This window comes from Rhinichthys klamathensis, unplaced genomic scaffold (genome assembly GCF_029890125.1).
Source record: "Rhinichthys klamathensis goyatoka isolate OS25496 unplaced genomic scaffold, OSU_Roscu_1.1 h1tg000107l_1, whole genome shotgun sequence".
NCBI classification, from domain to species: Eukaryota; Metazoa; Chordata; class Actinopteri; order Cypriniformes; family Leuciscidae; genus Rhinichthys; species Rhinichthys klamathensis.
This window is the reverse complement of record NW_026606645.1, coordinates 2155986-2183958: the sequence shown is the minus strand read 5'-3', so window position 1 is coordinate 2183958 and position 27973 is coordinate 2155986. Positions and strand designations below refer to the sequence as shown.

General features: G+C 37.3%; 1 protein-coding gene across 1 annotated transcript; it reads right to left on the bottom strand.

Moving 5' to 3' along the window:
• On the bottom strand, window positions 1–27813 carry meis1a (Meis homeobox 1 a). The gene is made up of 13 exons (XM_056253622.1): window positions 27420–27813; window positions 26062–26273; window positions 25441–25579; window positions 25218–25268; window positions 25031–25081; window positions 24382–24528; window positions 21620–21725; window positions 18469–18614; window positions 12802–12878; window positions 3127–3185; window positions 2157–2246; window positions 1434–1534; window positions 1–769 (listed from the first exon to the last, which is right to left on the bottom strand). Exons 1-12 carry the CDS (start codon window positions 27429–27431, stop codon window positions 1473–1475), a joined length of 1152 nt encoding a protein of 383 aa, XP_056109597.1. The 5' UTR covers window positions 27432–27813; the 3' UTR covers window positions 1–769; window positions 1434–1472.
• Between the last annotated feature and the right edge of the window lie 160 nt (window positions 27814–27973).

Here is a 27973-nt window from a genome sequence, read left to right as displayed (position 1 = left end):
TTGAGGTATGAATTTTTATGTGAATAAACCCACACTCACTGAAAACCAACCAAACACACACACACACACACACACACACATAGTGTGAATATACAGCTCAGCTCACTTCAGTCGAATCCAGAACAACTGTCCAGATGCATCTAAGCGCATTTATACCGCAGTAAATGGTGTATGAGAAACCTTCAGTTGCATTCATCGGGCGTTTATGAACCTTTTCTGTCATATTTGACACATCCAGCAGCATTATATACAGTTATGGGCATTGTATTGAATTGCTTTGCACAGATTAGATCGCAAACTTCCGTCAGTGTGACGTAGTAGGCATCTGGTGGTGTGACGTAGGCGTCTATCGCTCCCGGACTTTTGTCTGCAGAATAATGACTCTTGATTTCAGGTGGCACTTGAGTTGAAACACGAGACTTTGTTTTGAGCTTTCAGGCCACTTGAAGATTCACCTGGTTCCAGGTGAGAGGTCACATGAAAGAATCTCCCGGCCCAGAGCGAGTACGTCCAGGTCTTGAGGCATTTCTTTTTTTCTGTATTGTTTACTGATACAGTTGATCTGCCCATCACAGGGAACACGAGTCCCGGCGGCCATCTTGAATCCGTCTGGCGCCTCGCTCCGAGAGTAAAGCTGTAGGGGTTTCTTTGGGGTATCTGTACCATTGAATAAAGGCCGTTTATTGTGATGCAAGTCAAAATCCAATTTCCGAATCCACCCAAAAACTCCGGGTACGTGAGCAAAGGATCGATCCTCTCGCCAAAAAGCCTGAGTGTGTAATGAAAAAGAGTTGAAATCATTTATGAGGAAACACTACTGGCGGCGACAGCACGGTCACAAATCAACTCAGCTGACATTTCTGTCAAAACCCCTGCTTTCATCTTTATCTTTTCCTGTGGGTTGAGACATTAACTGATTCCAATGTCATAAACTGTCTCCACTGAGTAATTGAGTGACTAATTAATTGGACTGGGCGGTTTGTACCATGTGACGGTGGAAATATGGGATGGGGATTTTGCTGTACAGTTTCTGCGAGTTGATTGTTATAAATCAGAACTGCTCTTGCTAATTAAACGCACTCTTAAAAATAAAGGTTTCAAAAGTTGTTGTTTTTTGCAAGAACCATTTTTGGTTCCCCAAAGAACCTTTGAGTCAAAATAACTCTTAAAATAACCTTACTTTTAGTGTGAAGAACGTGTTAATAATCGAAAGAACCTTTTTCCACTCCAAAGTACCTTTTGTGGAATGGAAATATTTCATGGATTTTCATGGAACCATCAATGGCAGTTAAGAACCTTTATTTTTAAGAGAGCATGAAGAAAACTGAAAAGGTGAACAGACATGAAAGCTCGAGAGAATTACGGCCATTAGCTGGGTCGAACCGCCGTGAGGGATGTTTTCATACAGGGGAATCCCTGGTGCAGAAGCGTACCTCTCGTCTGCTGTGTTCAGCAGGGTGGCAGGGGTTTGTTTACATGTAGTGCCACTGACTCTCCAGACCCATATTCACTCCCCCAAGACCACCCAGAGCTGCTGAGAGAGAGAGAGAGAGAGAGAGAGAGAGAGAGAGAGACAGAGAGACTTTCATGAAATCACAAACACATCTACTGACAGCCATGACAATGGATCATTCTCATCTTGTATATTCAAATGTTTTTTTGTGAATTTAGAGTAAACGTTTATTAATAATTAGTTATTTCATTTCAGTAATTTTGCTGAATTTTCACCTAATTTGCTCAAATAAATGTATATCTATGCATACACTGTATATAAACCATATATTGCAGGTGGACTGACATTTTTATGACAGTTAAGCAGTTTTTTTTGTAATGCACTATTTTCCACAAAAAAAAAAAAAAATTTTAATTTACAGAAATATAGTAAAAACAGTAATTTGGTGCAAGAACATGTCCAGTATGATACATGTCCCACTGAGATCATAATAATTTTATATATATACTGTATATATACACACATTTATATACGCTTTTTTTTTAATACAAGTGTTTTTCATGGGTGGAATAAACATATGGCAGGACTTTTACTTTCTGACCCCTGGACTTTACACCTCTGAAGAAACATTTATTATTATTATCAATGTTGAAAGTTTCCTTAAATGTCATAAACACATCAAAAAACAAGAGGGTTGATGTACCTGGTGGTCTGATGCCCATGTGCGACTGACCGTCCATTACGAAACCTCCCATTGGCTGACCATCAGGGGTGTACGGGCCACTGTGACCTACTGCGCACACACACACACACACACGAGACAGTTTAGAAGGTCAGACATATCCACACATAACAGCTTCCCAAAGGAAATGTGTAAACTGTCACAATGGTAAGAACACTTCCTTTCCAATCCACCCAGACATTTACTGAAACCAAGCTGTGTGTGTGTGTGTGTGTGTGTGTGTGTGTGTGTGATGGATAAGGCTGAGTTCAACTAATTCATCCTGAAAACCATTTTAGGGGCAGTTCAGGACATGTTCTTGAGTTTAAAAATAGCACAATAGAATTGGACCAAAAGCATGTTTGGAAATACATGATAGGTCCATTGTTTTAAAACTGATGCACATTAAAACTAGTTTTTTTGATTTTGCATACATCCAATTTGCTACACAAACATATATCTAAGCACATATATGCTGTATATAAACCATATATTGCAGGTGGACTGACAATATTCTGACGAGAATTAAGCAAACTTTATAAACATTACATTTTTTATTCCCAATATATATGTAAGAAGTCTCTTCTGCTAATATAATTCTGCAGAAATATTGTGAAATATTACAATTTAAAATAACTGTTTTCTATTTGTATATATTTTACATGCTAGTTTATTCCTGTGATGCGAAGCTGAATTTTCAGCATGTTTGGAGACAAATGATTGCGTCCATTGTTTTAAAACTGCGGCGCATTGAAAACCTGTTCATTTGACTCCTTTAAAAGCATGACACTTGTGGTGCAAGACACTGAAATAAACAGAAAAACAGCATCCATCTGTCACACGTGTCACCAATAATTAAAACATAGTGCAGATTTCCTGGATGAAAGAGCATTTTATACAGTTTAGCTCTGAGAACTGAACCAAAAATCAGTCAGTTTTACAAGGCACTCGCCTGCGCGGTTGGACTGGTCGATCATCGGCTGGACGATCCTTCTCCTGGCATTGATAAACCTGATGGAGCAAAGCAAAGAACAGGGGTGAAAACCGTTGAAATGAGCATAAAAGGACATTTATTTCTTTATTAACGTGCTGGCTTCTTTCAAACGCAAGCATCAATAACATTTATGGTTCTGGATTTGAACAAACCCATGTATTAAACTTTGGCGCGCAGCTCATCCAGCACAGTTTGTGCCACAGACACGAATGATTTCAGCTTATTAAGTCTAAAGAGAACAGATTTGGGTGAAAACGGGTGTCATGTCGGCGAATTCTGCATACGCAAACACGGCTGACGTTTACAGAACACTAAAAAAAAACCTAGTTTATTTTAACACAGAACATAAATTAACACAGAACTTCAATGCTTTCCGCATTTATTCCCATGCTATGCTTGACCTTTGACCCCCTGACTCGGTGACCTCACACCCCGGGCAGCAGCCCAGCTCTGCTCTTTCTCAGCCTGAAAAATTCCCCGTGACCTCTGACCTTGGAGTGCCAGGGCACAAGTCCACACATGATTAATGACCCCTCTGCGTCACCCCAGGTGCTTCGCTTCCAGTCGAACCTTCACAAAGGAGGGGAAGTTCTACTTTTAAATCATAGGAAGTGAATTACACACACCGACCATATGAGCGTCCTTTCCATTCGAGGAGAAGCCTGCCTTTACATCCAGTTTTCAGGCCAACTTTGACCAAATCTAAACATTCACAACAATATTCCCTTATTGCAACAAAGTACATTTACTTAAGAAGCAAAACTGCATAAGAAATATGGACTCATTTTCAGAGAGTGGATGAATTATGTTATTTCTCTTACTGCACTCTTGTTGTGAGAATAAATGATGGGGAAAGAAAAATAAATTCTTTGAAATCAACTCTTACACAATTTTGTTTTTCAAGTAAATTTATCTGGTCTTAAGTATGAAATTCATACGGGAAAACTGGACAAAAATACAGATTTGGAAAAAAATGTATATACACCTGTTCAGAAGTTATTGTTTTTTTTAAAGAAATTAATATTTTTATTTGACAAATATGCATTCAATTGATCAAAAGTGACTAAAGACATTTATAAACTTTCTATTTATCAAAGAATCATGAAAAAAAGTATCCTGTTTTCCACAAAAATATGAAGCAGCACGACTGTTTTCAACACTGATAATAATCAGAAATGTTTCTTGAGCATCAAATCATCATATTACAGTGATTTCTGAAGGATCATGTGACACTGAAGACTGGCTTTGATCACAGGAATAAATGACATTTTTCAATATATTCACATAGAAAACAGTTCTTTTAAATTGTAAAAATATTTCACAATATTACTGTTTTTACTGTATATTTAATCAGATAAATCCAGCCAAGCACATTATTATTCCCATTGCAGAAGTGAGAATGTACCCATTAAAATGTCTATATTTTTTAATACATTTTACATGTGTGTTGCATACCACAGCTTGAAAAGCACTGATGGCATATTCATGTTAAGAAGCAGTAAAAACAGAGATAAACAGGAAGAGCGGCGTGACGGGTCCAGGTACGATAAACGCTTTTTTCAGGTTGTTGAGCGCTAGCATCTCTCTCAACTCCGCCCGTTAGGGGACCAATCAGAGATAAGAGCCGTTTCCCCAGCGGGGACGAGCCCGTCCCACTCTTTAAGGGGGTTAAAAGCTGACCCCTCACTGAACCCCTCTTCTCACCACGAGACCAAGTTTACGAGCTTCATGCCTCTGCCTGTTCACTCCAAACACACACACACGGCCCAACACGCACGCCAAACACATAACAACACTACGCAGCAAGTGAAATATTTGGGGGCCCTTTCTTGTGCACAAGGGAGCAAAGAAACACATAGTACCTTTACTGCACAATCCACACAGAACAAGCCTGCTGTGCCATATACGCTCATTTATATAGGAAGAGCTGGTCTATGGGCTTTAAATGCTCAAATTCACTATATACACTGGGGTTGAAAGAGTCCACTAGTGAAAAGTAGGAGTTGAAAATTAGCATTAGCTACAAACTCTATATGCTGCGCATCAGTTACAGGCTTTGTATTGTGACTATATGACTATATGTATGTTTGACTGTATGGTCCCTGTTAAATAAATAAATAAATATAAAAAAAATACTTCTATTCTGAATTTTAATACAAAATATTTATATATCGCAAATGCAAGATTTTTTTTTTGTTGCAATTTAATACAAAAAATGTATTTGCTAATTATATTATCAGCATAATTTGAGTGAAAAGAATTTTAGTTAATGCTCAATTTTCATGCTCATTGTCAGAAATAAATAGTTTAATTAATAAAGTGGGAAATATCAGTTTACATGTCCAAACATTTCTTTTTGCCATTAATTGTAATAATCGAATAATACACTACAGAAAAAAAGATATAAATAACTGGCTTAGAACCATTTTTGGGTTGAAAATACTAACGTGGCTAAATATATATATTTAATATTGTGTGTGTGTGTGTAACAATATTAAATTAATAAAACATTTATAAATAATTCAGCATTATATATATATATATATGCTATATATTAGGGCTGTGCGATATGACGATATATATCGGATGGACGATATAAAAAGCCTATCGTTTCATATTATGCCATATCGTTTATATCGTGGTGTCGCAAAAAAACATTGTTTACGGCAAAAATTTGGATGACTGCAATCTTTCACGCCACCATGGGGATGCAGGCAGAAACGTGAATAACAGCATGAATGAAGGGGTGACAGAACCGGGTGTTTCCGAGCAGGAGAAGAACCAGCCAGAACAAACCGAGGAGCTCGTTCCTAAACGAGGGGCTAGATGGTTTGGTTAACTTTCTATTTGTTGTATTGACCATTTTAGGGTGGTTTGGATAAATAAACGCCAGTCTCAAATAGAGGCCTGGTCTGTTTTTTAGTTTCGGTTTGTATTTAATCTTCTAAAACCCGTCAGATCGTCTGTTTAAACCAGTTCTGTGGTGCAGATTGCGCGCATCTGGGCGGAGTTGTTAGCGCAAGCAGAGTTAGCGGAGGCCGGAGAGAGAAGGAGATCGTTTTACAGGGTATAGCCTTCATTCTTTCTTGTTGATGTGTTTCGGGCAACAAGTTCATAGGCTCGATGGATATTACCAGTAATGTATTGTTCAGCCCATGGCTGTCACATCGTTTCGTTTTTTTTAATTCTGCCAATAATCTAAAAGCTATGGTTATATTAAATGTACAATTATCGTTATATACTGACTTCACCCTGTGCTGCAACATACATTTAGTTGTACATTCATTTACAGAAATCAGCTGGTTGAATTCAAATTGATGCTGTTATTATCGGATTTTCAGGTGATATTCCCAATTCATTCAGTTAACGGACGCTCTGAGGTAAAGTGTTCAGACTGCAGACTAAGCAACGATTGTATTTAATTGTACAGTACTATCATAACATAGTACAGACATGATCTTAATTCCATAATGTCCTTAAACATAACAATTTGCTGGCCATAAACTGACAGCGCGCGTCCGGTGTGTGTGCGATACCTCGAGTTGCTATAGACACGGCGCGCGCGCTTCTCGTCCGGTGAGCGACCCCCTTTAGACATAATAAAGTAGCCTAGGCTAATTCTTAGATTAACGGATTTGTTAAACACATTTATAAATAAAACGTAATCTTCGTTATCTCTAGGCCTACACTAAATGAAAGGCCTGTCTCATAGACGCCTGCCTCAAATACAAGCCGGTGCAGTTCGGCGATTTGGGAAAATAAAAGCCCGGGCTATTATTTGAAGTTTTACAGTATATCGTGATATATATCGTTATCGGGATATGAGATGACTTCTATCGTGATATGAGATTTTGGTCATATCGCCCAGCCCTACTATATATATATATATATATATATATAGCATCTATATAATATATAGTGGGGTTACTTGTTTTTTTATATTTCGTACAAAATATTTATTTGCAAATGATATTATCAGCATAATTTGAGTGGGAAAAAAAAACTGAAATAAAATTTAACAGGAATTTATCCATTTTCATGCTCATTGTCAGAAATAAATGCATTTAAAATCTAAATGTATATATTTCTTTATTTTATGTCATCGCTTTTCTTTGTTTTAAATTTTTTTTTTTTATTCTCAAAACTTAATTTCCAGGCTTGAATAAAAAAACTTTTCATTGAAGATTTTCAATGTGGTCTCTTTTTGGACCCCACCATACATTCCCAGGCCTCCCAGTTTATATTAATTCACCCTGTGATAGTTGTGGCCTATTGAACCTAAAACTCAACAGCAAATGTTCCTGTCTGGAAAGCATAGACATAAAGTGTACTTCTTTTCGTCCCACTGTATTGTGAGGTCATTCGGAGGACAGTGTTCCTCTTTACGAGTGTGTGTCTGTGCGTCTCCATGTTTAAATAAACCAGTCCAGCTGTTCCCTGTGATAATTTCTGTTTAATTTGACAGCAGCTCGTTTTCGCCCCTCGCGTTCCCTCACCTGTTTCCCCTGCGCGCCCGAGCTGCACACACACACACACACACTGCTTTCTGCGCTCTTGTTTGTGTTGGGCTTTGAAGAGCACCTAATGTATTTTCACTCCGGTTATTAAAATACTAATTAGTTGTCATTTTGATTATGAAGGGCTCTTGAGGGGTCTAAATACTGTTTACACTGATGAGCAAAAGCCAAAGATGAGAAAATGTTCCGCCAATTAAAATGCACACAAAAAAAATAGTCACAGAAATTATTAGACATGACTGAATCAACCTGACGACACACACAGTCCAAAATGTAATATTTTAAAATATTAAGAAATATTTTCTACAAGCAATGAAATTGTATTTTGCATTTTTTTTTTTTAAATTAATATTCTAAATATATACCACAGTGGAATATAATATTTATCAAATATATGTGTGTAAATAGCACAAGATGAAAACCTTTCTCAAAAAACAAAACAAAAAAAATCTCATATATTTATTTTGGTGACTTCAGGAATATTCCACATATGGTGTTCTGCAAATAAAAAGCTCTGGCGAAGGACAAACGTACAGTACACAACTAGAGCTCAGCAAATTAAAGGACTGTAATGAAACCAGTCCAGATCTTCAACATTGTTTAGCTCTGCTTGTCAGTTACTATGGCAGAAGCAGGAGTTTATGTCCTTGTAGAAATGTTTCTCATGAATTCTTACTGGTGCCGGGACACCCCAGGTCATTTCCTGGCCCAGAACATACACTCTTAAAAATAAGACTTCTCCATTGGTTCTTTGCAGCAAACGCCATTGAGTCGACTAGCGGTTCTCAACTGGAAGGTCACAAGGAGTGTGCAAAATATTAAAGGAATTTCTGCATGGGGAAAAAATGCTAAACGCTTAAACTAACCATGTAATCGTGCACAGTTAGGATGGCAAAACCGATATGGTTATCAGCGTAGAAGTTGATAGGGAGGAGAAAACCCTTCCTGTATCTATTGCTGTTGACGTCCAAAGCTGTGAGTTCAATCAAAAGAACAAATGAATCTAAAGCTAGTCGAAGTAGACAGATGCAAACATGGACAGAAATACGCAAGCTTCAAAAATGATCCAGACTGCATTAACTCAGGGTTCAGTTGCTGCGAGCAAAGCATTGATAGTGTCAACCACAGTGTGTGTTTGAGCGGTGAATTACTCTATCTATCTATCTATCTATCTATCTATCTATCTATCTATCTATCTATCTATCTATCTATCTATCTATCTATCTATCTATCTATTATCTATCTATCTATCTATCTATCTATCTACCTCTCTATCTACCTACCTCTCTATCTATCTATCTATCTATCTATCTATCTATCTATCTATCTATCTACCTCTCTATCTACCTCTCTATCTATCTATCTATCTATCTATCTATCTATCTATCTATCTATCTATCTACCTCTCTATCTACCTCTCTATCTACCTACCTCTCTATCTATCTATCTATCTACCTCTCTATCTATCTATCTATCTATCTATCTACCTACCTCTCTATCTACCTCTCTATCTATCTACCTCTCTATCTATCTATCTATTGTCTATTATCTATCTATCTATCTATCTATCTATCTATCTATTATCTATCTATTATCTATCTATCTATCTATCTATCTATCTATCTATCTATCTATCTATCTATCTATCTATCTACCTCTCTATCTATCTATCTATCTATCTATCTATCTACCTACCTCTCTATCTACCTCTCTATCTACCTACCTCTCTATCTATCTACCTACCTACCTCTCTATCTATCTATCTATCTATCTATCTATCTATCTATCTATCTATCTATCTACCTCTCTATCTATCTATCTATTGTCTATTATCTATCTATCTATTAGGGATGGGCATTCGATTAAATTTTCTTAGTCGATCGTCGGGAGAATTAACGATCGACTATCGATTAATCATTAATATTTTTTATATATTAAAATTAATTATTTATTTAACTTTTTATAAATTAAAAATGCAATGAAAATACAAAAATACAGCGTGTTTTTCCTCGATGAGATCTTTATTACAAGATAATCAACTTGCGGCAGTTAAACTGGACATTCGGCTAAACTTGAAATATGCGCTGCGGTGCTCTAAAAAGCAACAAAACCTGCAGCTGCGAGTTGGCGTCCTCAAACAGAGACCCGATCGTTTGTTCCAAAATAATAATAAAAAAAATCATGTTAAACAATAACTTAACCAAAAACATAATAATACTCAATGTAACTCAAAACTATCCAAGGTACGAAGTCGAGAAAGAGTGTGAGAGAGATTAGCCTACCTAGCAACAAATTAGGCTACTTAACAAAGCCTCAAAAAAATATCTATTAACTCACATAAAACTTCTGCACCAGTCTACTGATTTTTGTTGAGAAAGATAAGCATGTTGATGACATGGACTGGGCCTGGGGTCAGACGCGACCGCAACATGGTGACCGTCAAGCCTCGTTTATACTTTTGCCTGGCTCTGCAGCGCGATTCTCCGCAAACGGACGAGGCGTTTATACTCCACGCGCTCGCCTGTAAAACGCCGAATACCGCAATGACGTCATTTTTGCTTCGCGCACCTTTGCTCGTGCTTGTGCGGACGCGTCGAGGTCGAGTGTAAACAAACTCTTCAGTCCAGCCGCCGAAAACACCCGCTCTGAGGGGACTGACGTTGCCGGGATGCACAGGTACCTCTGCGCTAACTTGACCAGCCCGGGAAACAACTTATTCCGTTCACTTTCCACCCGTCTGCAGTGGTGCAATCCAGCGGTTCATTGCTTCAAGGCTCACATTACGCAACGCAACCATATTACATTTACATTTAGTCATTTAGCAGACGCTTTTATCCAAAGCGACTTACAACTGAGGACTAAACCAAGCGAGTCATCGTGAAGAGGCAAAAGCAACGCAAGAAGTGCTCAAAATACAAAGTTCAGACATAGCTCGGAGTAGCATAAGCCAGGCAAGCGAGGATTTAGAGGAAAGGATTTTTTTTTTTTTTTTTTTTTTTTTTTTTTTTTATCGATAACAAATTAACATGATCGACGAAATTCTTAATGATCAATTATCGATCGTCGATTAATAATGCCCATCCCTACTATCTATCTATCTATCTATCTATCTATCTATCTATCTATCTATCTATCTATCTATCTATCTATCTATTATCTATCTCTCTATCTATCTATTATCTATCTCTCTATCTATCTATCTATCTATCTATCTATCTATCTATCTATCTATCTACCTCTCTATCTATCTATCTACCTCTCTATCTACCTCTCTATCTATCTACCTCTCTATCTACCTACCTCTCTATCTATCTATCTACCTCTCTATCTACCTACCTCTCTATCTATCTATCTACCTATCTATCTACCTCTCTATCTACCTCTCTATCTACCTACCTCTCTATCTATCTATCTATCTATCTATCTATCTATCTATCTACCTACCTCTCTCTCTATCTACCTCTCTATCTATCTATCTATCTATCTATCTATCTATCTATCTATCTATCTATCTATCTATCTATCTATCTACCTACCTCTCTATCTATCTATCTATCTATCTATCTACCTACCTCTCTATCTATCTATCTACCTACCTTTTTATCTACCTACCTCTCTATCTATCTATCTATCTATCTATCTATCTATCTATCTATCTATCTATCTATCTATCTATCTATCTATCTATCTACCTCTCTATCTACCTACCTCTCTATCTATCTATCTACCTACCTCTCTATCTATCTATCTACCTACCTCTCTATCTATCTATCTACCTACCTCTCTATCTATCTATCTACCTACCTCTCTATCTATCTATCTACCTACCTCTCTATCTATCTATCTACCTCTCTATCTATCTATCTACCTCTCTATCTATCTATCTATCTATCTATCTATCTATCTATCTATCTATCTATCTATCTATCTATCTACCTACCTCTCTATCTATCTATCTACCTACCTCTCTATCTATCTATCTACCTACCTCTCTATCTACCTACCTCTCTATCTATCTATCTACCTCTCTATCTATCTATCTATCTATCTATCTATCTATCTATCTATCTATCTATCTACCTCTCTCTCTATCTACCTACCTCTCTATCTACCTACCTCTCTATCTATCTATCTATCTATCTATCTATCTATCTATCTATCTATCTATCTATCTATCAATCTATCTATCTATCTATCTATCTATCTATCTACCTCTCTATCTATCTATCTATCTATCTATCTATCTATCTATCTATCTATCTATCTATCTATCTATCTATCTATCTACCTACCTCTCTATCTACCTACATCTATCTATCTATCTATCTATCTATCTATCTATCTATCTATCTATCTATCTATCTATCTATCTATCTATCTATCTATCTATCTACCTACCTCTCTCTCTATCTACCTACCTCTCTATCTACCTACCTATCTATCTATCTATCTACCTACCTACCTCTCTCTCTCTATCTATATCTATCTATACCTATCTATCTATCTGTCTATCATCTATCTTTCCATCCATCCATCCATCCATCTATATATCTATCTAATGCATCATGGTTTCCACAAAAATATGATGCAGCACAACTGTTTTCAACATTGATAATAATCAGACATGTTTCTTGATCCTCTAATCATCATAATGATTTCTGAAGGATCATGTGACACTGAAGACTGGAGTAATGATGCTGAAAATTCAGCTTTGATCACAGGAATAAATTATATTTGACAATATATTTAAATAGAAAACAGTTATCATAAATTGTAATATTTCTTTCATTGTATTTACTATATTTGTAATCAATGAAATGCAGAAACTTTTCTCAAAAAACCCAAACACACACACACACACACACACACACACACAATGTATAGTACACTTTATGTCTAGTCTCAGTACTGAAAAAAGATATTGATGTTACATTCTGTGTAACATCTGTCATGACGTATAAAGAACTAAAGATTATTTGATGAACTTGAGAAGCTTCTCCTTTGGTGTCAGAATGCAGAACCCTTTTTCCTCAATAGAAATAATAACATACTTTGATACTTTCACATCTGTATTTTTTCAACTTGATGCTGTGTTTGAGATGTGATCAGCCCTTACCAGTTGTTGACCTGCAGGATGGTCAGTCCCGTGTCCTGGGACAGCTGCCTCTTCTGCTCCTCAGAGGGGTACGGGTGCTACGGGCCGCAAACATCAACAATTACAACACTAGCAAACAGAAGAGTAGCAGTACAACAGTAGAGTTGCACCAGAAAAAGAAAAAACAGGACACAAAGGATCAGGTTTCAGTTGCATTTGTTCTTCTGTTGAACTGTGTTATGTGGCTGTAGGGTGTTTGCATATGCAGCCAAACAAATTCCTTGTATATCTTGGCAAATGAAGCCCTAAACTCTAAAGGAAACCCCATGCGCTAATCGGAGAGTTGCCAGCTGGGATTTAGACGCCAAGCCACAAAGTCATTACAAATTGCTATCCTGTAACCAAGGGTGACGGCTCTAGCAAGCACCAAAGCCTTTCTCTAAACCCAGAGGATACGCACACAGTGACAGGGGAGGTCTCAACCTGTAATTAGACAACAACTGATCCCGGGTCAGCCGTCTAAACCTCAACGAGATCTATAAATAAAGAGGAGTGAGCATTAAACTGATCCTGGAGCAGGAGTTTTACAGCAGCGACTATAAACACCTCACCCATGAATGACTCTCTCTTAACACCTGTTGCACGCCGAGAGCTCTGGTAGCAAATGGTGGGTAACTTTACGACCGAGTGAGCCATGCTGGCTGGAGGTGTGTGTGTGTGTGTGTGTGTGTGTGTGTGTGTGCGTGTCCTGTGAAACTCAATGAAGAGTTAAAGGTGTGTGTGGGGTCATTATCCTGTTTACAGAGGCAGTAAAACTGTTAGGGCTCTAATGATCGGTAATTCAGGGTGAACGGTACTTAAAAAGCTTCTAAAACACACCCAGCCTCACCCGCTGCTGCAGCTGTGTGTGTGTGTGTGTGTGTGTGTGTGTGATGGTCCCTCTATTGTACTCAAACACTGAGTCTAGACTTTAGACTATTCTTCTTAAACTCTACTATATCAGTGGTTTTCAACTGGTGGGTCACACTCACAACCCAGAAATCACAGACAGCAGGGATGAAAAATAATACGAGATCCAAGTACTAAATCTAACCAAAGGGGGGAAAAACTTGCTTATGTCATGACAATACTTTTGCATATTTTTTGGTTCAGTTAATGGTAATATTAAATTCCGATATAATTTATATATTTGAAATAATATACAAATATTGAATTGATTTGATACATACATGCATGTGTTATAATAACGTATTGTAATATAGTATTATAATAAAGATATTACAATAAAATACATATATGTAAAATTATTTTATTTTTATTTAATATGTCCTTATTTTATTAATATATACAGTTTTTCTCAGCTGTTAAATAATATATAAATGTTTAACTTGAGTGTGTATATACATAAAGTATTATAATAAAGACAGATACAAGTATTATAATAAAAAATAAAAAATATTTTTTATAATGTATTTATTATTTAATTTTTATTTAATATATATGTTATACATTTTTCTCAAATATGTTAATACTTTTACACACACACACACACACACACATACATGTATATATATGTGAGATAAAGTCTACAAGATAAAGCATGTATATGTGTGTGTATATATATATATAATGCTGAGTTATATGTTTTATTAATTGAATATTGTTATATATATATATATATACACACACACACACGCACACATATATAACAGCATATATATATATATATATATACGTGTGTGTGTGTGTGTGTGTGTGAGTGTGTGTGTGTACAGTACTGTGCAAAAGTATGTTAGTATTTTCACAAAAAAAATGGTTTTAAGCCAGTTATTTATATCTTTTACTATATTGGATTATTACAATTAATGGTAAAAGGAATGTTTGGAAATGTAAACTGATATATTCTGACACACTACAGCAAAAGATATCCATAACTGGATTAAAACCATTTTTTTGGTGAAAATACGAATGTGCCTAAGACTTTTGCACAGTACTGTAAATATAACTTAATAGATTTGTAGTTAGCTAGTAGTACTTTCTCAAATGAGTAGCTTTACGGTATGTAGAGAGTATACTTTGAATTATGAGTACTAGTAGCTTGTTACTTGGCAAGCTAGTTTTAAAGTAGCTTCTCCAACTCTGCATAAAACAGATTTTCATTTCTAAAAAGATGTTCCCACAAAGACCCAGCAGGCCGACTGTGATTTTCATTAACTTTGCAGCTACAGTCTTGAGTGAATCCCAAAGTGAGGCATGACTTCTCAGTCCGACGGTTCTCCGTTTCATCTCTGTGTCTCCGCGTCGCCCCCCCCTCCCCTCTGCGTTTACGAAAAAAAAAAAAAGAAAAAAAAAAAGAGTCTGGCCGTGATGAATCACCTCTCCTCTCTTTCATTCTCTCCAACATTTTTCTTTTCCGCATCCCTTTCTTTTCATGGGCAAGGACGGAAATTCCCTGTAGGTCTAGCAGAACCCAGGTCCCCAGGAGGAGCTGTCAGAGCCGTAATGGATGGTGTTTTGATAACAGCGAGTTCGACCCTGGAGAGACCCTGGGGGGGGGAAGGAACCCCAGCAGATCCATCCTCACACAACATGCCCGTGCAGTTAGGCTAAATGAACTCCATCGCGCCCACCCCGCCCCCAACAAAGCCCTCCGCTCCTCATTTTTTGAGACTGACGCTAATTGCGGCTCCCTCATTACAACCAAATGCTCCACCGCTTCAAAGGAAAAGTACGCCTGTGGAGAAACCGGCTAAAACAGTAGCATGAAAGCCTAGAAAGTATAAATAAAGTCCCAAACAAAAGGCACCCCAGCTAACAAAAATATGGTCTAAGAACGTTTTGGTCGCCGTTAAGCTTCCATTCAACGTTCAAAAAAAGTCCAGTTTTTAAAACTGTTTGGATTTTTGGTGATTTGATGATTTGATGATTCTGCAAACGTTATGGGAATGTTACTTTTAAAATGTTCTCTGAACATTCTAAAACAAGTTCCATTTAAAAAAAACGTTAGATGAATGTCCAACCAAACGTTCCATGAACGATGGTATAAATAATGTTTTTGTGCTAACATTCTGAGAACATAGATAACTTTGAACAAACGTTCTATTAATTTTACTGAAAAAAACATTCATTCATAACATTGTTCCGAGAACGTCTATCACAGGTGGGTGTTAAATAAGTGAAATACAGTGAACATTGACTGATTGTTCACCCAAGAATGAAAATGATGGGATTATTTAAAGGGATAGTTCACTTTGAAATTCATTTTTGATGTTTTAGCTTACCTCAAGGGCATCCAAGATGTAGGTGTCTTTGTTTCCGCAGTATTTTCAATTTTGATATTTTTAGGTCAAACCGTTCTTGTCTGTCAGTCATATAATGCAGGTCTATGGTCACCACCTCAAAGAGCATGCACAGAAAAGTCCAAATTAAACGAAACGAACCAAAAGAAAACGAACAGTATTTATATCATTTTTACCTCTTGTAACCACAGCCACGTCCAAGTGATCTGAGGGCGCGGGCGCTTCGGTCTGTGCGTTACAAGAGGTAAAAACAATATAAATACTGTTCGTTTTCTCACACAAACCGCTCGTTTCGTGTCTTAGGCCATCAATGTGTACTTACATTTACGAGTCATTAAATCATGTTTAATTTGGACTTCTCTGTGCATGCTCTTTGAGGTGGTGACCATAGACCTGCATTATATGACTGACAGACAAGAACGGTTTGACCTAAAAATATCAAAATTGAAACTACTGCGGAAACAAAGACACCTACATCTTGGATGCCCTTGAGGTAAGCTAAAACATACCAAAAATTAATTTCAAAGTGAACAATCCCTTTAATAACCTTCACATTGTTCCAAACCTGCATGTGTTTTTTGGGGGGTTTTTTTTGGGGGGGGGGGGGCTCAATTCAGTTCTTTTTCATGCAACAAGGAAACTATCAAGCACCATAAAAGTAGACAAAATGACTCACGCATCATGAAAAATAACAGCATATGGTTTTGAACAATAAGAGTGAAAAAATAATGAGCTAAATCTTTAAACACGATGCCTTTGGTCTGCTCTGCAGCTGAATTAGGGGTAATCAGCGAGCGGAGGTCTGCGAAATCACATTTACAACTGACAAACATCAATATGGAGATTTAGATTGATCAGAGCCTGGGAATAGGCGGGGTGGAAAACATATGAATTATGTTTTGCATGCACTTCTCATATTTCTAAACTTCAAACAGAAGGATGCAGTAATGTCTGAGGTGGCGCTGCACGGTGTTTGTGTGCTTGCCGGAGCTGAACGGATCAGGGAGACTGTACTGGAATAAAGGGGGGGGGGGGCGTTCTTTTACGCACACGACCTTTGACCCCCCTAATGATCTCAGGGAATGTTGTAATGTCATCTATCTGCATGCTCACCACCTTAATCGGCGCCTGAAGGAAAGCCTTCCTTCTGTCTCAGTGTTTACCTGGTGGATGTTCAGGTGTTTATGTGCTCATATCTGTACGATTACCAAACAATATTTACTCCACTCCTCCAGTCTAAAGTGTCACATGATCCTTCAGAAATCATTCTAATATGATGATTTGATGCTTGAGAAATTATTATCAACGTTGAAAACAGGTTAGGTTTAGCGTATCTGAAAATGTAGCCTAAGCTTTGAATCGCAGCCATTGTGTTTGAGCTAATTTGCTGACGCTGTTATTTGTAGGTTTCAATTAAAAATCTTGGAATATTATTATGCATAGCCGCAGTGACTGGTTAGCACATGTTCAGCTCTTTCCTGTCCTCTTGTGACTCTTATATAAATCATAAAAAAAATCCTTCCATAACGTTGATTGCTCAGGCAGCCGTGTGTTCGGCTGCTTCACATCTGCTGTCAAGAAGGGAACAAACTACCCACTAATTACCCAATCCAAATCACAGCCTTTATGTGGGATGCATATGAGCTAGTGTTTATGAGGTAGTGTGAGCGCCTATTTGTTTGGAAAGAGATTCAACAAGTTTCCGAATGAGAGAGGATGAAAATAAGGATGCAGAAACAAAGGCGTAATGTCTGTTCAGTTCAGATTATATATTCAAAGTCAGAGCGAGGGGGAGGGGCTCTGAGCTGTGCCCGCCCACTTTACCATGGAAACCGTTATCACACCGTACACATGACAACAGTAAGGAAACCCTGCCTGTGTTTCATCACAATATATTGTTACACCGGTCATTAGTGCATTTCTCTCTCTCTGTGTGTGTGTGTGTGTGTGTGTGTGTTCAATAAGCCTCTAGGCAATGTGGGAGCGTCACTGAGCTTGAAATAATGCAGGCGTGCAGGTACAGACATGCCGGCACGAGCTTCTTATCATGTCCTGTGCATCTGTAAGCTGTTTTATATGCCTATATGTGTGTTGATGAACTTCAGATTAAGTTTCAAAATGAAGAAGCACAACGTTAGGTTACATGATAACTACTGAGCACCTTATAATGATCCTTATAGTCACATGCATTTATCTTGGGCTGTTAGTTGGGCATTATTGATTCCTGAAAGCCATGATTATGTCATTTACATTTATATCGAATTGCATTGAATAACTTTTGTTCAGCACGTGGTGGTTTGGTTTTTACTCTGTTACAAAATAACACACATAATTATGATCATAAGAGGGTGATTTGGGATATTATTGGGAAAGCAGGGACATGTTTTACCGTGAGGTGCTGGAACAGCCATGCCCTCATGATGTTGGTTGCCACTTTGGGAAAAATGCCTCTTTTCTTGTTGTTCTTTCTCTCTCTATCGGGGTCTTCCTCCTCTCCTGTGCTTGGAGAGGCGACACTCTGATCCAGAAAGTCACCTGAGAAAAAGAAACCAACTATTAACATGGTTGAGATAGTGACAGTGAACTAAAGTTTTTTTTTTTTTTTTTTGGATTTGCATCAGCTGCATCAATTTTTTTTAAGGTTTTAAGATTTTCAAAAACGAATAAATGCAATTCCATATTTAGTTTGATGTATTTCCACTATTAATGTACACCGATGGTACTTTATGCATTTTTAAAAACAGTATTTAAAATCATTTCAAACCCTTTTTTTATTATACTCAAAATACATCATTCCAACTAATTATTTCACTTCTGTTCAATATGGTTTAATTTAGGAGTTCGTTTTTTTAAAGGGGTAATATCATGGCTCATTTGTAGGCTGGGTGGTATGATGATATATATCGTTTCTACGGTATATAATACCGTTAGAGGTTTTATTATATCTTGTATATCGCGGTATGTAGATATATGGCACTATTGACACTTCAGAGTGATGAAAAGCATGAATGTGAAGATAGAGCGGACGTGATTTATGTTAAAAAGAGTTATAAGTGCAATTTATCTTGAAAATGAGCTTGTGTTGACTGGCACACTGCCGAAGTTCGCGAATTTGGGACGTGCTCGATGATAAAAAGTGTTATCAAGTACAAAGAACAAGCAGCGAAAAAGAGCTCAATGCGGTGTCTCTCAGCATGCGATCGCAATCTCAGTTCTCTTTCACGTCTTATTGCGCTTCAATGGTCAAATACACACTCCTGCTGCTCTGTGTTATTAAAGGGATAGTTCACTTTGAAATTAATTTTTGATATGTTTTAGCTTACCTCAAGGGCATCCAAGATGTAGGTGTCCACAGTATTTTCAATTTTGATATTTTTAGGTCAAACCGTTCTTGTCTGTCAGTCATATAATGCAGGTCTATGGGGTCCACCTCAAAGAGCATGCACAGAGAAGTACAAATTAAACATGATTTAATGACTCGTAAATGTAAGTACTCATTGATGGCCTAAGACACGAAACGAGCGGTTTGTGTGAGAAAACGAACAGTATTTGTATCGTTTTTACCTCTTGTAAACACAGCCACGTCCAAGTGATCTGAGGTCGCAAGCGGTTCGGTCTTTTCCGGAAAGCGCCGGAAGTGAAACCTCGCGCGTGTACGTCACTCATTGTTTACACAGAGCAGAGATTGTAGGTAAGACGGCTAATTAAAAGGGTACTAATTTGCGCTTATCCGGGATGTTTAAACCGTCGTAAAAAAAAAAAAAAAAAAAAAAAAAAAAAAAAATTGTATGAGTGAGTACACCCGCGAGAGATCACTTCCGGTGCTTTCCGGAAAAGACCGAAGCGCCGGCGACCTCAGATCACTTGGACGTGGCTGTGGTTACAAGAGGTATAAACGATATAAATACTGTTCGTTTTCTCACACAAACCGCTCGTTTCGTGTCTTAGGCCATCAATGTGTACTTACATTTACGAGTCATTAAATCATGTTTAATTTGGACTTCTCTGTGCATGCTCTTTGAGGAAGTGACCATAGACCTGCATTATATGACTGACAGACAAGGACGGTTTGACCTAAAAATATCAAAATTGAAACTACTGCGGAAACAAAGACACCTACATCTTGGATGCCCTTGAGGTAAGCTAAAACATACCAAAAATTAATTTCAAAGTGAACTATCCCTTGAATGTGAATCAAACTAAAGAGAAAATAACTTTCTGGTCTTGACTGAATAACTTTTTTAGCTTTAATAAGAATACATTTATATGTAATTCATACAGCGACAGACTATAATTTTCACATTTGATTATAACATTTCTGTACATATGTTAAATAAACCTATTTTACCTGAGAAACTTAATTTGTTTAATTCATATGTTTTGGACATATAGTTGTATTTGTCCTATTGTTTGTAATTGGCTTCTTTTTTTATTTTTAATAACAGAAATTAGATCAAATAACACAAAATAATTATGATCATAAGTGATTTGGAATATTGTGTAACTATATTGTTACACCCCTACTCAATAGGATCCAACATCTGTACTGTAAAAACTGTAACTTTCAAAGCTAAAAATAACCATTTGGGAAAAATAACCATTTGTAAAAAATAAAAAAAGCAAAACCATCTAGTAAAGCTAATGTCAGACAAAGAAATACTGCACTGTAAAATGTCGTGACCTGCCAGCTGTTATAAATAGCAGCTGAAAAGAGCTAATTCTACCTGGTTAAACCCATACAATTAGTTTTGCTGGTATGAATTAATGTATGTAGGATGATTCAGTGATGTTAAACAATATTTTTTGACTTGAATAGAACCAGTTCATTTTGGATTTACCATTTTTAGGTTATCCTTTTTTTCTAATTTCACATGCAAAGAAGGCATTTATATAGCCTTAACAGCATACAAGCAAAAAAACGTGTAAAAAACTTGTCACATAAAAAAATAAAACCATATAACGTGGCCCTTTTAGATTTGACCTAAAAGCTGAAAAGACAAATGTTTACAGTATAAATAATGCTCTAGGACAGACTCTGTGCTTCGTTGTGATCATTTATCCGTGTGTTTGTCAGTCTGTTGTTTCTCTTTTTCAGGTAGTGAGATATTCTGTCCGAGCCAGACTCACAGCTGCTGCGCTGAGGCAGAGCGAACAAAACACACACACACACACACACACACAGATGCGGTGCTCGGGGAAGTATGTACTCTGGTTTTTATTGGCCATGGTTGGTGCTCAGAGCAGAGGAGCCCAGAGAAGAGTCTTTATATCCATCATGCACCATTTCCTGTCCAACACACATCCACACACAACACACACACACACCGAGAGGCTGCAGTTATTTAGGAGCAGTCTACCGATGTGTGTACTTGCGTGTACGTGTGTGTGTGTATGTGTGTGTGTGTGCAGTCGGAGACCCCCGTGGTGGTGCTAAAGTGTAAATGTATGCTAGAGATGACAAACCTGCAGCAGATCTGTTTCACTTGGCACACAGCGAGCTCTTGCGTGTGTATCTGTAGCATAGCGTGCAAGTGTGTTACCGTGCTCGCTGCTGTTGTCTCCATTGTGTGAGCCGGCGCGTCTGCTGCAGGCCGCCGGAGCTTCAGAGGAATGAACAGATGTCGCGTCGTCCTCTCTCCAGAACACCTAGAGAGAGACAGGTAGACAGAGTAATAAGCGTAATATATTATTGGCTAAGTACAGTATAGCGGCGCATACCAGAGGCGTGCTGTAAGGAGTAATACAGAACACATGCTGCAAGAGCAAACCGTTTCAAAACGCTGTGTATAAACACACGCACAAATATCTGCACGTCAATTACAAGACAAACAAACATACACGCACAGGATCCATCTTGTTAGCTTTCACCGGTGATCGGATGGATACGGTTCTGGATGCTGATTGGTCAACTGAGCGTTCGAACTGTGCTAAAATGCATAATATAATAACAGCTATGACGTGAAACACCTGTTCATCTGGTCAGTGTGTATATCACTGCACAGCGCCCAACTGAGAACGTTTACATGTCAGTGACTACAATTTTTGATTTTTTTTTATGTTTTAAAGATGCAATCTGATCAGTGTGTTGCAATTAACTGACACTAAACCTATAGAGAAATGTCTTTACCAGAGGTCAGAAACCATTCAGAGTGAGAAGGATTACATTAGGAGAGACCAGGGCTATTTACACACACACACACACACACACATGTGTGTGTGTAAGTAAATGTGTGTATCTATATGGAGTAATCAATGTGACAACTAGCCCCGGTTAGTTTTATATGTATAGTGGGTTTATTTGTGACTAAATCAATGCATACATTTAATTGATATAAAATGATATATCAAAACTGTATATTATATTATAGTTACTATATATCCTTATAGTATATAAATGTGTCTGTGTGTGTGTGTATATATATACGAATTTAGGAAAAATAATCTCCTAAGAACAACTCAAAATTCTTCAAAAATAGTATGGTTTATTGTATTCACTTTTTACACAAATGCAATTAAATAACATCATGAAATTGGAATTGTAGCTTGGATGATCTACAAAAAAAATTAACCTATTTTAAGAGGATTTTGAATACCTTACATTTCCCAATGTGACAATTTGCCCCGGTCTCCCCTATATATTTCATGCATATATTAATTGTATTTAGTTATTTTAGATTTGTTAAAGTATCTACATACCAGACTACGGATTTTACACAGTTATGAGTTGTTTGGGAAACTACTGATTCAAAAATGGGACAAAACAAACTGTATTGTCACTCTTCGTGATTGTGCACACAATAGTAACGTAGTTTGGTCTTTCTCCTTGTACAAATAAGGAGCTGTTTTAAAGTGAGCATCTCTGTGGAATAAGGAGACGGTATCTTGCGAAACATAGATTTTCAACCAAGCAAACATAATCCTTAACATTCCAAATGCAATGACGGTGACTCAAAAAACCCACATCATTAAGGGAAATACAGTCATCATCACATGACACAAAACTCACAAGCATCCATGCAAATAATGCAGTAAACAGTAAAGACAGTCAACAATGCTTCAGTGATAGGTATTCAAGACATACACAGCACTAATGAACTCTGATGGATTATTTACACACTAAATAATTAACACTGCCAAGTTTGCTGTGTGTGTGTATATAGATATATTCTGAAATAACAACATATTTATTTATTTTTGATTGGTGGGAGGCACTTCAAATCCTTGGTCTGAACTATAGGAATGGACAACATAGGCTATTTGTATTATCATATGATCTGTAATAATTTCGTGGGACGTTGTGTATATTTAATTATGCATAACATGTACACTATAATGTGAAGAGTCGGGTTTCATTTAACCTCAAAAGAGCAAAAATGATTCATTGTAATATGACAGAAGAGTGATTCTCTGCTGTTATTTAATATAGACGACGGGGACGGATAGTCTGTGGCCGTATTGTATCTCATGAAACAGGAGTTTCTGGCCTCCCCACAAAAACAATCTCTCCAGGCTAGTGTTTCAAGTTCCCTTCGCTACTGTATTTGAGCAGGTGACCAATCTATTCAACATTTTAAAATGTATTCATGGGTGCTTTTAAGTTTGGGGTTTTATTGGGGTTTTTTTAGTTCACAAATGAATTTTTAAAAGAACAATATTCCAAGTAATGTCTCAATTATTGCGTGGTCATAAAAGATGCATGCATAATAAATATAGATATAGAATTACAAAAATATTTAAACAGGTTTCATGTCAACCGTGCATTTGCTGAGAAAAAAAAGGGTAACACTTTACTTAAAGCCTTTATGTATAATGCATTATTAAAAGTATTTTTAATGCATTAATTATGTCTTGTAATGCACCTTATAATGCATTGTATGATCTACCACAGTTATAATAAATTATAATACGTATCTAAAGTGCATTAAAAGCATTACAAATCACCAATTTCTGATGTAACAAGGAATCTGCAAATATTATAATGCATTTTAACTTTGGTTACAATTATTTATGAAATGTATAATGCATTATAGCATACATGATGAAAAATGCTAAATGTTTTCTCACCACATGGCCCAGCAGAGAAATTTGTCAATTCACATAACTTTTTTTTTTTTCCACTTAGGCCTACTCATGAAGTTTATTTAGGCTGTGTAATAATTTTTAGGCAACGGGTTTCCTCACCTTTTAAAAAAAAAAAGTTAAGTCAACTGGTCACTTGTTCTAGCTTTGTACAAAGCAAAACTATTCAGCACTGCCCGTTTAAAAGCACACCAATGCAGAAGGAGTTTATCTGAAGGCTTGCCTGGTCTGTCCCTCCCGGGGTGCGTGTAAATTCCTCTCCGTCAGACCTGGATCCCCCCTCTTTATCATCCACCACCAGATCAATGGGCATCTTGCCCTTCAGACAGCTGATGTAGCGGTGACAGAAGTTGTCACACAGCTCATGCACCTACGATGAGAAATGAGAAAGGACAATTAACATTAATGATAGGCCTATATGTTATTTACATGTTGACGCACGTCATATAGCCTACACGTAGCCTATACACGTATTATAACGAAATGATAGTAACACTTAACCATAAGGTCTCATTTATTAACATAATGCGTTAGGCTACCTAACGTGAACTAACAATGAGCAATTAATTTGTTTCAGGTTATTTATTAATCTTTGTTAATGTTAGTTAATAAAAATCCTGCTGTTCATTGTTTGTTCATGTTAGTTCACGGTGCATTAACTATAATGTTAACAAATAGGCTACAACATTTGATTTTAATAATGCAGTCCTAAATGTTGAAATTAAAATTAACTAAGATTAATAAATGCTGTAGAAGTATAGGCTAGTTCGTTAGGCTATTAGTTCATGTTAACTAAAGTAGTTAACTAGAAACCTTATTGTAAATTGTTACCATAAAAAAATATAAATTATAATAATAATTGAAAGCCAAACCTTCTCTAATTCGAGCAGATGAAATCGTAACACTTGTATGGCTTGAATCATCTAAAACGAAACGACATATCATGTCACAAATGGCTTTGTGGTTATTGTTTTATTTTATCCAGTTCTAAAAAAGGAATTTAGTTGGTGTAAAGTAAAACATTATTGGAAATTTGTCTTAAACTACAGGGCGACCTACCAAATTATCCAAGTCTGGATTCGACGAGAAGAAAGGTTTTTCCGCCCTTATCTGAAATGAAGAAAACAAAACAAAACAAACAATAGCGATCGTATCGGAATATCGATTGTAGCCTACAATTGTCACACAAAATTAAACTGGGCTGTGTTGTTGGTTGTTATTACAGTTTTTTTTCTAAATGTTGTAATAACCGGTTGTTAGAGAAGTAAAACGAGGGCCTGACCTGTTTTGAAAATACTGTAATATCTTCGTCAAATGACTCTGACGAGCAGACGTCGCCGGTCACCCCGCTCTCTCGAGGCGTGCACGTCGCTAATTCACATTTCTCGAAAACTAGTGCAAGCAGAGGGAAGAGGGGGTGCCTGGAAAACAAAACACATTCACTGGAGTTTATATAGACTATCTGTTCTGCCTCAAGCACAAGACATTCGGCTTCAAGGCCCTGTCTCCTTTCCCCCCCCCCCTATCCGCACCTTTTCAAATAATGGAGAAATAATGTGATTTTTATGTGAGCATTTAAGTAGCCTACTTTTTATTTCAAATTTTATAAAAAAAAATTATGGTTGTGACAGCAGGCCAACAGCATTAATTCCATATCATTGAAAACATACGTAGCCTAATAAAAGTGAATTTGTAGTCTTCAATTTAAAGGGGACAAACGTAAATATTTCCTCAATTTCAGAATAACAAAGTGGCTATAACAGAACATCGTAAAAAAAATGTTTAGCACAAAATAACAAGCGACTACATCGAAAAATATTTTAGTTTAGACATTCTGCCCTACAGCCGAACTCATCGACATAATAAAATAGGCAACATGGGGTATTAATCACACATAGCCTACCCGTAAATGGCGTCTTTGTCCCGTTTTAGCGCGTCGTTAACGGGCGCCGGGCCCCCGGGAGCCCCGGGGTGCGCGTGCGGGTGCGGGTACTGGTGAAGCGGCGGGCCGTGACTCACGTGAACCGCCTGCATCGCTCTGGCCGCGTGAGGATCCCCGTACATCGGAGACGGGATCCCGACCGCATCCATGCCGTAATGCACCAGATCCTCGTACTGAGGAAATTCACAATGTGGAAGTTAAAACTCAGATTGGGATTTTGTTACACACACACCTTTACACATAGGCTACACTCTTAAAAATAAAGGTTTCAAAAGGTTTCGCAGGCATAGTAGAACCATATGGGATTTCCCAAAGAACAGAGTTGTGGAAAATGTTTTATTAATCTAAAGAACCCTTTTCCACTGTAAAGAACCTTTTGTGCAATGGAAAGGTTCCATGGATTTTTAAAGCTTCATCGACACCAATAAATAACCTTTATTTTAACAGCAGGCACTTTTTTGTTTAAATTGAGCATCAAACCCCAATTAAACCGAATTACACGTCAGTTGTTTCATACTTAAAACAAATAAATTAACCAGGCATTAGTTTTCATTTTCAGGCCCTTTGTGACTTAAATGTGCAAGATCGTAGGCTACAGCGGAAAATATTAATCATTGTCATATACTTCTTGAAAACTTTTTTGGAGCTGTTTTCACATTTTAAACACATGGAATGTTTTAATTCACATGTGATGTAAAATTTAAACATGTTATCTTAAATTACCGTGTCAAACTGATTTTTATTATTATTATTATTTACATTTATAGGCTATTTCAACTCAGTTTTCTTGTTTTCGAAAGCTGAATTTCAAAATGCACATAAAGTAGGCCTATAGTGTAACAGAAATGTAGCAGTGTTTTAACTGCGTATAAAAATAATTACTGAAATTAATATCGATGTTTTGTAGCATTAAATCGGTCGCGCACAAGTACCCAACGACAGCAATATGAGTTATGAACCGGCTGTAAGCATCAAGTTACTCTTTTGGCTGTCAGCTAAATATGGAATTTTAGGATAATACTTACAACATAAAAAATTATATATTTGAATTTAATCAAAAATAAAATAAAGAATGATTTTTAAAAGTAGGCTGCATGAAAAATATCATGGCACAAAAAAGAAAATTATTATAATAATTTTTTTGTTGTTGTTGGTGGTTTCACTTGTTGCTGCGTATTCCAAAACACTATATGCGTATAAACGCACACACACGATTCATTGAAGGAATTAAAGGACATCTGACTGTAATTATGTCCTATGTTTTATCAGCGTCTGAGCAGAATTAGTCTTGACGGCCACGTTTGAGGGTTTTTACGCACCCGTTGCGCCATGAGGACTCCGCGTCACCGACTCCCTGTTCTCAACACGTCCAGATCTCAGTGCCGCGAGCCCGGGGAGCCCCTCACCGCACTCACAACTCTCCCGAAGTTCCCGTGCTGAACAATAACATTGTAATCCACCCCAAACACTCAGCTGGTCAGCTTTCGCAACAAACGCAAAGCTGGATATCAGTAAGTTACAATTCCAGTTCTCGACGCTCCGAAACAGCCGAAGTGCGCGTCTGACGTCTGCCTTGTTTTTCTATTTACAGTCGAAGATTTGTAGCCAAAAGGTGGAAAAGCAAACTCCATTCGGGGCTTTGATCGTTTGGCTGGTTTATTCCTAATGCAATAACACCTCTATGAGATGTGAGGAGCGCGGAGAGGGAGGAGGAGGAGGAGTAGAAGAGGGCATTTGGACTTCTTAAAGGAGACGTAGAAAGGGGGACCAAAGCGAACCCGTGCGTAAAGGGCGCACAACTCTACACGGAGCAGGACACTGGGAAAATGCCTTTTAGAAACCAAATTAAAGTTTTCAAGAAAAGTGACAACTA

What these genes read in the sequence shown, in the direction of transcription:
- meis1a (XM_056253622.1), bottom strand. An exon ending in GACAAAGACGCCATTTACGG is followed by an intron (nt 25,580 to 26,061) that starts GTAGGCTATGTG and finishes TTTGTTTTCCAG; the next exon opens with GCACCCCCTCTTCCCTCTGC. An exon ending in CCCCGGGAGGGACAGACCAG is followed by an intron (nt 21,726 to 24,381) that starts GCAAGCCTTCAG and finishes GTCTCTCTCTAG; the next exon opens with GTGTTCTGGAGAGAGGACGA.